The 13,859-nt window shown below is 40.1% G+C and overlaps 1 protein-coding gene across 1 annotated transcript; it reads right to left on the bottom strand.

The window, feature by feature from the left end:
* On the bottom strand, positions 1-11,829 carry LOC143873951 (putative sugar phosphate/phosphate translocator At3g11320). Its single transcript, XM_077376850.1, has 4 exons — positions 10,677-11,829; positions 9,681-9,784; positions 9,178-9,406; positions 1-592 (listed from the first exon to the last, which is right to left on the bottom strand). The coding sequence occupies exons 1-4, from the start codon at positions 11,115-11,117 to the stop codon at positions 446-448; spliced, it is 921 nt and encodes a 306-aa protein (XP_077232965.1). The 5' UTR covers positions 11,118-11,829; the 3' UTR covers positions 1-445.
* Positions 11,830-13,859: the final 2,030 nt, after the last annotated feature.

The following is a 13,859-nucleotide window of genomic DNA, read 5'->3' as shown; positions in this document are numbered from 1 at the left end:
GAACAAGCAGACACATAAAACTTATATTTCATTGACACCATTCTATAGAAAATTGTATTATCATTTAACATTATTATGATGACAAATGAGCCACATAGATTGTGGAAAAACAGGTATCTGGAGGAACATCTTCCATTAATTAATCAAAACAGATGACACAGATTAGAAAAGACTGATTGAGCAGACTCAATTCACTCCAAAGAATTACAGACATTCCTCCATTGCCACAAAGATACAGAGAAAAATGCTCCAAAAAAAGGGAAAATTGAAAGGCCAATCAGTTTTATTCAAATTTCCCTACCACTAAAACATGTGTTGATACAAGCGAAAACCCTTCTCCGGTCTCCGGCAAAAGAATAGGGCGTGTTCAAACCCCGTCTCCGGCAAGTTGTTGCCCCCACATAAGGAAAAAAGAAACTGTACCTGTCCAATGTTTACAGAGGTCTCATTTGCTTCGTTTTTTCGCTTCACTGTAAAGAATGACTCCGAATACTGTGAGTGCGTAACCAAGCATCCCTGTTACAGATACAGGATTCCTGAATATTAATATTGATACAACTACAGCTACAGCGCCTTTCGCATTCCCCAATACCTGAAAAAAAAATGATAAAACTTGGTCATTGCTCACTAGTCCTAGGTACGCAAATGATTTCTTCAAGAAAATCTAAATGCACCAAGATAGATAAATGAAGAAAATTGTAAAACAGGCGATTTATTGAAAGATCTATGGAGAAAATTTAAAAACTAAGTAGAAAATACTAACTTATGATTGAAAACACAAACTAAAGATAGATAACTGAACTAAGATAGATCAAAGCGATAGATTCACCCAAAAGAATTCAATTTTGGTCCTTTCGGAATCCACCTATTCGGGATGTTCTTTGATCAATGGAATCCACCATTAATTGATGCCACCATGAATATACAAGGCATCAAAGCTTTCAAAATGTCATATTAATTAAAACCTCATGATTCCTATCTAATCAATTCCAATTCATTACAAGATTTTTTTTCCCCCTCTACGAACTATGAAGACGGAGTAATTTCATTTCAAAAAATCCTAGCATTCATCTCCTTCGAAACACTGATAGAATACTAAGAGGAACTCTCCATAATGCACGTGATAGGAATCAACAAAAGACTTACCAGAGGACCAAAGATCCCAATACAAAGCCCAAAGAGTCATGCTTGAGGGCCACAACTTAATTAGGAAGGATTCGGATGAAGATCAAGGTAGGGGATCTTCTACATGGGAAGTTCTCTGAAAGGCTGTCAATATCAATATTGGGTGCTCTATCAATTTCTAGCATCATAATGGGTGGAGTGCCATTAAAACTATTGACTCGAATGCTTTTCACATATGCCACTTAAGTGAACATGGGGCCCACTTATGATTTCCATGGATTTTAAGTAACGGATTTCATTGTTTCATGAGGAACCCTCTTAGCACTTGGCTTTAGAATCCTAGTCTTACAGGAAGTTGAGCATTAATAATTAATTTTAAGAGTCTTAGTAGCTGTTTTAGGAATGGTCAGGTTTTGGAAATAGAAGCAGCAGAGCAATTAAAAGTCTAGCCCCCCACCCACCACCACCACAGTTCTGTTGGGTACCTCTATAAATATGTATGGCTTATAGCCTTCTGAGACATGATAAATTGAATGCGAGTTTGAGTTCCACCCAAGCTTTGGTGACGTCCAATCCAAGGATAAGATTTAGTTTTTGATATATCTTGGCCCCCTTGCATCTTTCTTCTCTTCTTCCTTTCTTCTTTCTCCCTCCAACATTTGGATCTTTAAAACCTGCAACTTAAGAGCCCATAAACCTCAACCCCTACACTGACAGTGCACGACTGCCCAAACTTTTGTCACCTATCCACCCGACCAGCGACCACCTTTTTTTAAATGATAAAATTATATTAAACAGAGAAACAAACCCTGAGACCGAAAAAGGTCTAGGGAAGAAATACACATGACCGGACACCAAAGAAAAAACAAATCACGGCCGAAAGAAGAAAAAAAACTCTAAAATTATATTAAAGAGAAACAAACCCTGGGACCGAAAAGGTCTAGGGAAGATATACATGCCAAGAAATACACATGACCGGCCACCAAAGACAAACAAATCACGGCCGAAAGAAATCAAAAAACTCTAATGGTTCCCGTTTCACCCCGTCCCTTGGTAACCAATCAGCATCACTCTTAGCCAAGCGACGGACATGCTGAAACCGAACAGGATGACAATTCACCCGGTCACGGATCAATTCAATCTAGTCAGTGAATCTCCATGGATACGGCCTGCCACCATCCATCCCATCTAATGAAACAAAGCGAGTCTCCTACCAATCTATCCAACAGGTTACCATCGATGAGCCTCATACTCTAGAGAGCCGCCCTAACCTCTTCCTCACTAGAATCCTTAAACCCGACCGGTCTAGAGAATGTCCATCTGGTCACTCCTTCCTCATCTCTAAGCAAACCTCCCACCCAAGCAGGACACGGGTTTCACATACTTGACCCATCAAAATTTAGGGTAAGCCAACCAGGGTCTGACAACTTCCATCTAAGAAGTGTTGGATCCTCTCTTTCTGAAGCTTGGCAAATCTCCTTCCAACCTGTAATGAGGCCAGAGCTAGAATAGAATTTAAAGGGGGGTAGGACCCTCACCCACGATCATGAGATAACATAGATATGGTCTTTGAAAATGTGAAAAAAGAACCTTTAGATCGGTTCATAAAGAGCCTTGAATTCCTCTCCTCCCAAAGAATCCATATCTAAGCTAGCATTGCGGCTCTCCATAATATTCTTCCTTTAAACGGCCAAGGCATAGAGTACCAACTATCCAGAAAATCCTCCAAAACTACGAGAGAAAACCTAAGACATCCCAAACTTCTCTAGCATGTGGCACCATACCTCCCTAGCGAAAGAACAATGAACTAAGAGGTGATAAACCGATTCGCCATTCCTCATACATAAGGCGCAGTGGTCCATGATCCACATCTGACGGTTGTGAAGGTGATCCACTGTCCACCCAATGCGCGAACTCTACGTGGGACCATAATGGACCATAATTTGAGGTTAGCCGGGCAGATGCAACCTGGGAGTAGAATGATTTTACGTTCAAGATGCCCGATGGGCACCAGATCCAAACCCTTTTGTCACTCCCGATTTGATTAGGTAGATTGGCTCTATAGTGTTGATGAAATCTGCAACCCTGTCAATCTCTCTATAGAAGAAATTCCTTCTGAAATTGATATTCTAAATTATACGACTTTCTCTGCATACGAAGCACCCTTGGATCAATCCTTATTTGGCATTCGTCACTGCGAAAGAATCTTACTTTGTCTCCTCTATGCACTCTGAATCTTGTAGCTTCCAAAAACTTTTGCTCAATCTTCAAGATATCTCTCTGAAGAGTTAAAGCGGTACTCTTGTAAGTGTCCTGTGATCTAGTTTCCACTAGTAGACCCGTATTTACTTTCTATCAATTTTGTCCAGAGCTGATCTCTTTACTCCTAAAGCTCCACAACCACTTGCGAAGAAGCGCACTATTGGCTAATCTTATACTTCTAATACCCAGACCACCTGGTTTGATGGGTTACATACAAGTTCCCAACACACCAGGTAAATCTTCCTCTTCTCATCGCATCCTTCAAATAGGAGATTTCTTTGGATTTTCTCAATGCGATTGATAACATATATAGGACATCTCAGTAAAGATTGATGGTAAATAGGAATGTTGGCCAAAACAGCTTTAAGTCTTTAACAAGGATAACTCTGCCCCCCAAGGATACTAGGTTCCTTTTCCAAGTCGAAAATTTCTTTTCCGAAGCCATCTTCTTGGGACGACCCTCACCCAACGGAAGGCCAAGACACTGTTGAAGGGTATTATAGTCCTTGTACATGTAACCCTAATTTGGGCACGCGCGCGCACACACGTATATATCATATTACATGGGAGCTCCCTAAAGAGACTCCATTTTCTTCCTCATTCTTCTTCTCCACTGTAACATGGTATCAGAGCTGATCCAATCTCAACTCAACTCAACTCAACAAAGCCTTTGTACCAAAACAGAAAATTTTCATGAAGAATGTGAAAGCAATCTATCCTGCTCTAATCATGGCTCTAGTTGGATTCTTCTACGTTGATCATTTTCTTCCATTCTATCCTATCCAAGGTCATGTTCTCTGTTATGTTCCTAGCTATCAAGTCTTTCCTCGCTGTTTCTACCCAAGTTGTTTTCGGTCTGCCCTACCTCTTTTTACTCCATCAATTTGGCACGAGTCACCTCTTCTCACCGGAGCATCCAAAGGCCTACGTTGGATATGTCCAAACCATCTTAAGCGGTGCTCTCTCATCTTCTCCTCAATTGGTGCTACCCTCACCTTTTTACGAATGTCTTCATTTTTAATTCTATCTAACCTTGTGTGGCCGCACATCCATCTAAGCATTCGCATCTCCGCTACACTCATCTTATGCACATGTTGCTTCTTGGTGGCCCAACATTCTGAGCCGTACAACATGGCTGGCCTCACAGCTGTCTTATAAAACTTTCCCTTCAACTTGGTAGGGATTTTACGGTCGCACAGAACTCCTGAGGCAAGCTTCCACTTCAACCAACCTGCACTTATTCTATGGTTAACATCCTCTTCAATCTCTCCTTCCTTATGTAGAATTATATTATGGTTAGAGCTGATCGAATAATTAAAAAAATAAAAAGGAGGAAGAGAGCCCTGGCTTCTTCTCTCTCGCACTCCCTCACCCCATCTTCTCCACAATAACAGATACGATGTGGGAAAGGAATAAACTTAACACCCAAGAAGACGGCTCGCAATTCGACTTTCATCGTTATGGACTGGTACCAAGATCGAATCCTAGGCAAGCAGACCTCATTTTAACAGCCGGCACAGTCACAGTGAAAATGGCGACAACAGATACGATGTGGGAAAGGAATACACTTAACACCCAAGAAGACCGGCCAATCAGTCTCTCTCTTCTTCATCAATATGAATGCCCATAAGTTTAGACTACATAAAATTTGACCTTTGAGCAGTGATAATCTCGTAACATCTCAAGTGATAATTTCGTAACATCTTAACATTGCCTTAAGATTTAGCACTTTGTCCTTTTCATCCTCGCTTAAAAATGAGGGTATCATCTGCAAATTGAAAGTGAGTGACTACTACCCTCAGCCGACCAATAGAAAAACCTTCAATAAGACTACAACTTCTAGCTTTATCCATCTTTCAACTTAATGTATCTGCAACGATCAAGAAGAGGAAAGGGGAGAGTGGATCACTCTGGCAAAGACCACGAGAGGATTTACAGAAGCCTTTTGTGGCACCATTCACAAGAATTGAAAACAATGCTGATGATATGCATCTTCTAATCCAAAGACGCCACCAATCACTAAATCCCATGCGACTCATTAAATAGTCGAGACATTCCCATTCAACTTGGCCATAGCCTTTCTCGATATTAGCTTGCACACTACTCCTTTCCTCCTACATTTAGAATAATAGTCGACTAACTCATTAGCTATTAGAGCGCTATCCCCCTGAATGAAAGTGGATTGATTTTGCGAAATGACTTTGGGCATTACCTTCTTCAACCTATCAGCCAAAACCTTTACGAGCACTTTATAAAGGCAGCCTACCAAACTAATAGATCTGAAGTCTCCAATTTTATTCATTTTTGGTATCAACACTAGAAGGTGGCTCCCGTGCCTTTGTCTAACACCATTCCTTCATGGAATTCCTTAAAAAAGTTGCAAACGTCACTTTTCACAACTTCCCAGCAAGATTGGAACAAAGGGAAGGCAAAACCCATCAGTCCTAGCGGCACGGTAATGACTCAAAGAAAATAGGCTAGCGTTTATCTCCTCCTCCAGGAAAGGCTTTTCAAGGAAAAGGAAAAGGCAATCGATCTCTTCAATAGTCTCAAAACCGACCTCGTCTGGTCTAAGAAGACCTCCACTTTCTGATGGATAAAGACCTTGATAGTACTCTACTATCTCAATAATAATGGATTCTTTGTTCTCATGTCTGGCTTCCTAATCTGAAGGGCACTCCCATTCCCTCCTCTTCTAGCACTTGCAACTCCGTGGAAGTAAGCAGTGTTTTTATCCCCTTATTTCAGCCACTCAACTCTAGATCTTTGCGTCCAATAAATTTTCTCCTAGATAATAAATCGATTTATATTCTCTCTTTAAGTTTCCAAGCACAGTAATATCCTCATGACTTGCTTCATCCCTCTCTTCATCTCGGCTTAATTCTTGGATTCTAGCCGTCACCCATTCTTTCCTTTCATTTGCCCAGCAACCACCTTCCCCATCTATTTCCCATCTTTTTTTTAATGGTAAGCTATTCAAAAGCTATTACCATCTATTTCCCATCTTAGAACTGTCGACCCTTCCAACCTTGTGGAAACCATGCATCAAACCCTAGACCTTAACATTTAGCCCAGAACCAAATTGCTACGATTCTGTTCCACAATTATTTTACAGCCATCAAAACCATCTCCGGCCCAAAAACTTATCCCTAGCACCTCAATCCTACTCCCTTTGAAATTTAAAGCCTATTTCACATCAAGAAACCCCTCCAATACCTTCTGGAATCTGGCTAGTAACTCAACTTACCCAACCTTAAACCCCATACATATCTACCCAGACTCCTTTTTTCTTTTCTTTTTTTGAACAGTTGCCAGACTCCTATTTACAGGACTTTAACTTAACCCTTAAAAGTCTACCACAGGTTTACAATCAGTTACAGAATTTTATAATCAACTGCCCATGAAGTTTGTCCCATCCAGAGTTACTTTCAGACCTTGACTAACCCTCTTAAGCCTTACTACTCTGAAGTTTGTCCTTCCAGCATTAATTTTGTAACCTATCCACCTGCACACTGGACCACTTTTCCCATCTATTTCCCATCACATAACCGTCTCTGAACCCTTCCAACCTCGTGACAGCCATGCATCCAACCCTAGCCCTTTAACCTTTAGCCCAGAACCAAATTGCTACAATTCTGTTCCAAAATTAGTTTACTGCCATCAAAATTATCTCCATCCCAGAAAGTTAACCCCAGCACCTTAGTCCTATTCCCTTGAAATTTAAACCGTATTTCACATCAAGAACCCCCTCCAATACCTTCTAGATATTATCTCAATTTAACCAGCCTTGAATCCCACATATATCTGCCCAGACTCCAATTTACAGGCATTACACTTAAGCCTTAAAGGTCAATTTTTTTAATGGTATAAATTTTATTATAAAAAGTGAAAACTGAGCGAAAGGGAGGGGGGGGGGGGGCAAAGAAGATAAAATCATAGTTTGTACAATAATGAGCAAAAACAGACACTCTCAAGGATTGGCCAACCGCAAGACATGTCGTACCTCAGGATTGTGACCATCATGTCTGTAAAGTATCTCATCTAAAGCATCTCTGAACCTCCAATGGAAGTCCCGATCTCACAACCATCTGACAACGTTAAGGGAGTCCCCTTCAATAATAATCCTCTCTATCTGGAAGTCTTCAAGCAAGCTGGCTCCATGGAGTAACCCCTGAATTTCCACCTCGTTGGAAGCCCCCCTCTCTCTCTCCTATGGGGCCTGAGAATGCCTAAAGCCCTTCACTTGCGTCATTCCTCAAAAGGCCTCGATGCCAGCTGAGCCAGGGTTGCCTAAACTCAACCCGCCAAAGTTCAGTTGTATCCTTCCAAGAGGGGAAGGAATACACCTAGGAGGACGACACCGAAATGAGAACTCAACAAGGCAAGATTCCTACAAGGAAGTTGTAGAAAAGATTTGTCTTTGAATATTCCTCACACCTTTGGATACTCCTTTGAGAGCTCTTGTTTCTTCCCTTCCAGAGGAGACAAAGTGTGGACATTGAGAATAGATTCTACAATATTCCTTCTATAGAAGTCCTAGAGTATATGTCCACGACCCAAAGTGTTCTGCAATGCGACTAGATAGAACCCAGCTGACCCCGAAGCAACCCAACACAAAGGACAAGAGATTGCGAGTGAAGCTGCTATGTATGAGTTGATGGTCAACTGACTCAACATCAGACAGACAAAGGGCACACTATTTAGGAATCAACTTATGCATGTGGCAAAGATGATCGATCGTGAGGATCCTATCAAAGCAAGCAGTCCAACAAAACGTGTTGACTCTCAAAGGGGCTTTAGAGGTTAGACAACCACACACATCTAGTAGGAGACAAACAGGATAATACGACCTGATGTGCATAAAAGGACTTAACAATGAAGATACCCAACACGGGCCATATCCAAACTCTCCCATCACTTCCCCACCCCCTCAAGGTATCAAGTTTTAGAGAGAGTTAACTTGAGTAAAGTTGTGGTAGAAGGGGACTCCCTCAATGTGATAAGGTGGCTAAGTGGTACCCATGCTTATCCATAGAGATTTGTTTCTTTCTTCGATGAAATCCATGAAAAGGTGGGGGAAGCTTCAATAGTTTATCATCATATTAGGCAGTCGGTTAATGAGGTGGCAGATAGATTAGCTAGAGATGGAGTGATGAGGGCAAGAGTGGATCTATTTATTTTCTTCCACCTTGACCATCTCCTTTCTTTGGCGATGGGGGTTGTATCTCATGTGCTTTTTACCTTACATCCGTTCGTAATGACCTCCTCGGTCTCCTTGGATTAATGAAACAGATTACTATTCAAAAACAAAAAAAGATTCCTTCTAAAAGAAGTTCCAATCTATTGTTCCCTTCATTCTACTAAAGGAATCCACCACACATATATCTTTGCATGAAGACAGATTGTAGAAATATAAATCATATTTTAGTGATCCGCCCCCACACCATATGTCAATCCAAAATTTGATCTTCTCCCCATCCCCCACTCTAAATCGAATCCCTTTCTGGAAGAGGGTCGACAAATTCAAAATATAGTGTCACACTATGGTACCCTGGATTCTATACTCATCCGACATCACCAGCGCAGATTAAGCAAGTGACCAAGCAAACACCCTATAACATAAATTATTGAATGCTCTTGAATTCAGCTATCTAGCTAAGATATTTCAAGTAATCTAGCTGAGTGTTTTTTTAAATTCCCTTTTGAGAACTAATGAATCTTAGTTGAAGATTCAGAAATATCAATGGACTAGATTGATAAGTAAACATGAATTCAATTATGGGAGCATACCTGGAGAGTCAAAGCACTGGTGTGTTTAGTGACCAAGAAATTGGTCAAATTAACAAAATACGCCAGGGCAGAATTGAAGAGTAGGTACCAAATGATTCTGATATCTTCCCTTGCAAGCGCCAACGTGATGCCAACCACATTCTCCTCCATAACAAGTGTTGCGGGAAGAAGGAAGACAACAGCTATTGGAGCCATGTACAGAAGGAGATTCATGGAATTCAACTTTTCCCTGAAAAACAGTAAAGTTGTTTCAGTATAGCTTTACAGTTTCAGAATCAAATTAACCATAAACCTAGAAACATAAGCCTGTATAGCAATCATCATCAAATGAAACTGATTCTATATGTGAACATGTTCAGGATCCGAGAAATGTACGGCGGATGACCCAAACTGTTGAAGTTTCAATAAATAAAAACAGTACAAACTAAATATAGTACGAGAGAGAGAGAGAGAGAGAGAGAGAGAGAGAGAGAGAGAGAGGGGGGGGGAGATATAATCCTTACCCTTCAGAAGACAGCAAAATCCCTTGAAGTACTGACTTGAGCGCTCTCGCAGCAGTCGCACCAACACACATTATAAACCCAAACAGATGGAAACTCGGTTCACCCTACAGATAAGGCGTTAAGCCGTTAACAAACAAGAACAATTAATGGAAGTTAAGGTTCAAACCTAGCTTACCTATAAAAAATACAATTAATGGAAGTCCAACAACAAATGACAAAAATTCAAAATCATTAAACTTTCCCACAACATGGAAATCCACTGATTACAATGTAACAAATAACAAGCCCACTCAAGTTCAATCGCAGAGGTAACCAAATGCCAAAAGTAAAAAAAAAAAAAACAGAGAGAGAGAGAGAAGAGAACAATTGAGGTGTCCCCAATGCATCTATGGAGATCACCGATGCTCACAAGCCGATCCAAAATCTTCCAATTGAACTGCCAGGCAGCTTCATAATTCTAACCCAACCTTCTCACAATACAAACTAACAAGAAATAAGATATGATCTAGGAGCTACCTAAGTCAACCCATTTCAAATTTTACAGACAAGAAAAAAGCAGATCCAATCCAACGGTGCCATAGTAGTTAAACTTAGCAGGAAGTCAGTGAAACTTCCTACATTCAAAGGTAAACAAATTGTATGAGACTAGACAGGCAAATTCGAGTATGGTCATTTGTTTTTATTCAGTTTGATCAACAACATTTTTGCCTTCCCCAACTGAAGAAACCCACTACATTGTGACACCCAATTTTCTTATTTCAAAACATCCTTATATGGCCTAAGAATTTTGGTCATATGAAATAATTGAATAATTGCATATAATTAACATATTTCATTCTTAATCAATCAACAGCAAAAACAAAATCATTAAGCACTAAATTGCTTCAAACCAAATCAACAAAATGACCTCTCATTCACAGATTCCATTCTTAATCAATCAACGCCAAAAACAAGGATTAAATTGCTTCCAAAAAGATCAACAAAATAAACTCTCACCCCGCTAGCAATGACGACCCCGGTAACAACGGGCACAAGGGCAAGATAAGTAAGCCAAGCCTCCCGCTTAACGGTCATGATGTATGCAAAAATTGCGGTGAAGAATGGTGTAGTAGCCCCAATCGCCTGGTTAAACGAGACCGGTAGGAATCTGAGGGAGACATTCCCACTAACTACAGACCCACAAAAGATGAGGCTGAGTGCCGCGATCTTAAAGAACTGAACCCTAGATCGTACGGCCTGCATTGGGACAATCTTCAGCCACGCAATGGCAATGTAGCTCAACAGAGAGCACGCCGTCATGTGGCACATGGTGAGGAAAATCGGGTACTTGAATCCGTAATTGCTGAGCAAGTACTTATTCAGAAGAAGAACACCTATGTTGGATGAATACCATGAAGTCACGAGACCGATCGTGAACAAACGGCTCGATTCCTTCATCGGATAATTCGAATTCAATGATTCTAATAATGTATTTCTTGGGTTTTCTATCCTCTGTATGGGTTGGGACTACTAGAACATGGATCTGGAGAGGTTAGGGTTAGGGCATCGGATAATTCGAATTCAATGATTCTAGTAATTATTTCTAGGGTTTTCTCTTCTATGTATGGGTTGGGAGTTGGGACTACCAGAACATAGGATAATTCGAATTCGATGATTCTACTAATTTATTTCTAGGGTTTTCTATCCTCTGTATGGATTGGAGCTACTAAAACAAGGATCTGGAGAAGTTAGGGTATCTAGAACAAAATTAGGGTTAGGGTTAGGGTTTCGAGTCATTCATCGGATAATTCGAATTCCATGATTCTAGTAACGTATTTCTAGGGTTTTTCGCTTCTCTGTATGGATCGGGAACACTAGAACATGGATCTGGAGAAATTAGGGTTAGGGTTTCTGAGAGAAATGAGGGGATTAGGAGAAGGAGGGGAGAAAAAGAGGAGAGATCTGCAATTAGAGAAAAACATGGGTGAATTTAATGAGAGATTGAGATTTTGAAGAGAGAACAAAGAGCAATCCATGGATCTGATGAGAATTTCATGAATTAGGGTTTGGATTGAAAAAAAAAAAAAATGAAATCTCAAATCTGTCGGTAGAGAGAGCTGAAGAATTCGTCTCTCTTCCTCTTGTTTGGTGGCAAAATAACAGAGCGTGTTTTTTTTTTTTTTTTAATTTCTACCCTTTCTGTGTGAGGCTGTTTTAAAGTACCCTTGATTTTATAATTATTTTCGAGTTTGCCATTCAAGCGTTTAAAGTTTCAACTCTTTCAACTCTTTCAACTCTCGAGGGTTGGTTGGTGTAAAAGGAATGTGCCATCTTTCTACTACTTAAAAACAAATGAAGGAAATAAAGTCAAGGAGATATAGAGAGGATCTACCTTATAAAAATATGTAGGATTCAACTGTGGCACATGATTTTTTTTATTTTTTATTTTTCGAAGAGGAGCACATGATTATATTTAAGATACTATTTATTTGAGGAATGATAGTTGCAAGTAGGGGTGGACATGGTTCGGTTCGGTTCGGTTTTGGGGTATACCCAGAACCGAACCATATATAATCGGTTCCCTGAAATTGGAACCGAACCAGAACCATATAAGTTTGGAACCGAACCGAACCAGAACCATATATAATCGGTTCGGTTCGGTTCGGTTCTGGGTTTACCCGATCTTCATCAAATCAACGGAATTTCTTCACAATAGTTGTTTGAATGTTTGGTTTTCTTTTCTTGAGATAGAATAATTTTTTGTTTCCAGCTTGTCATCATCATTATGGGAAAAGCAGAGCACAAAAGTCTCTAATGAAATGATGAATATGACTTTGTGGGGGCGTTATACAAACTACTCTCATAATATTTTACTATTTTTAAAAGCCTTTCACTTTCTTCTTACACTTACAAAAACTTTCAAGTTAATATTAAAAACAAAAAGGATTCCCACATCTTCTTTCCTGCCATTAAAATATTAAGGCTTGTTTGGTGAGATTAAAAATATTTGGGCAAGTGCTGAGATTAAAAAACTTGTTTTCCAGTCTGACTAAGGGTTTTAAGGTGGGTCGGTTCTTGGTTCGGTTCTCGGTTCCGGGATCCAAACCCAGAACCGAACCGAATTTCCATCGGTTCCAGGTTATTAGAACCGGAACCGAACCATATAACTATGGAACCGAACCGAACCGAACCATATGTGCCGGTTCGGTTCGGTTCCTCGGTTCGAACCGGAACCATGTCCACCCCTAGTTGCAAGGGTGCCTTTGCATAAAGAGCCCCAGAAGGGCCATTGAATCAACATCATTTTTTGGTAACCTTTTAAAATCAGTTGAGAAAGTAAATTTGGTTGTACTTAATGACTTGGGTCGAATCAAGGGCTTTTTTCAGCTCTTTATGCTAGGGCGCCCTTGCATCTATCATTCCTCCTATTTTCATTTTTAGCCATAGTTTTCTGGATGGCACATGTGAATGGTTAAGCTTCTCTATGGATCTATCAAGTTGTTTCCCCATGATGGAAAGTGTTTTCTAAAGAGGGAAAGTTGACGGAAAGTGACTACATTTTCCTTCGATTGGACTTTTTCCTGGGATTTGTTCATTTGTATTGAAATGACGCGGCAAAAAGAAAAGAAAGAAGAAAAAAAGGAGAAAAAGATAGAAAATTGGGTTTGGTTAATTGCTTGGAAAAGGGTAAGAAAAGAAATCACTATCTAATGTAGGGATGAGAAGAAAGGGGCAAGCGATGAGAGAGGGGTTTGATAGGTCATTGATCTAGTTCTTCCACTTATCACCAACCCCACTACAACTCCAAAGACTGGAGAAGTTACATAGAGACTTCCTTTTTGGAGGGAAAGAGAAAAATTAAAAAGATATAAGTAACTTTTTGCTTGGAGAATGTCAAACTTAGAAAATAAGGGTGATTGAAAGTTGGCACTAGTAGATGGAGGAACTGGACTTTTTTGCACAATTGGCTTTAGAGATACGAGGAAGAGAATGAGGCCCTTTTGGAGAAGTGTGATGTCGAGAAAATATGATTTGAAGATAAATGCATGGGAATTTAAAACCGCTCAGTCTGAAAAGGGGTTCTAGTGTTGGTATCAATTTTCTATTTTTCATGGGTAAGCTGAAGTTACGCGGACCCCTACCGGTATATTTATTAAAGAAAGATAAGCATTAGGATTACATACACCAACCCAATCCTTA

The sequence above is a fragment of the Tasmannia lanceolata genome, unplaced genomic scaffold (assembly GCF_043159265.1).
Source record: "Tasmannia lanceolata isolate RefF3 unplaced genomic scaffold, GAP_Taslan_0.1 ptg000002l, whole genome shotgun sequence".
NCBI classification, from domain to species: domain Eukaryota; kingdom Viridiplantae; phylum Streptophyta; class Magnoliopsida; order Canellales; family Winteraceae; genus Tasmannia; species Tasmannia lanceolata.
Note: the sequence above shows the minus strand (reverse complement) of the source record. Positions and strands in the feature narration are given on the sequence as shown.

Excerpts from the sequence above, each read along its gene's own strand:
- LOC143873951 (XM_077376850.1), bottom strand. The coding sequence starts at position 11,117 with ATGAAGGAATCGAGCCGTTTGTTCACGATCGGTCTCGTGACTTCATGG. Across the intron at positions 9,785-10,676 it reads GGGTCGTCATTGCTAGCGGG|GGTGAACCGAGTTTCCATCT; the intron begins GTGAGAGTTTAT and ends CCTTATCTGTAG. Across the intron at positions 593-9,177 it reads CCAGTGCTTTGACTCTCCAG|GTATTGGGGAATGCGAAAGG; the intron begins GTATGCTCCCAT and ends TTTTTTTTTCAG.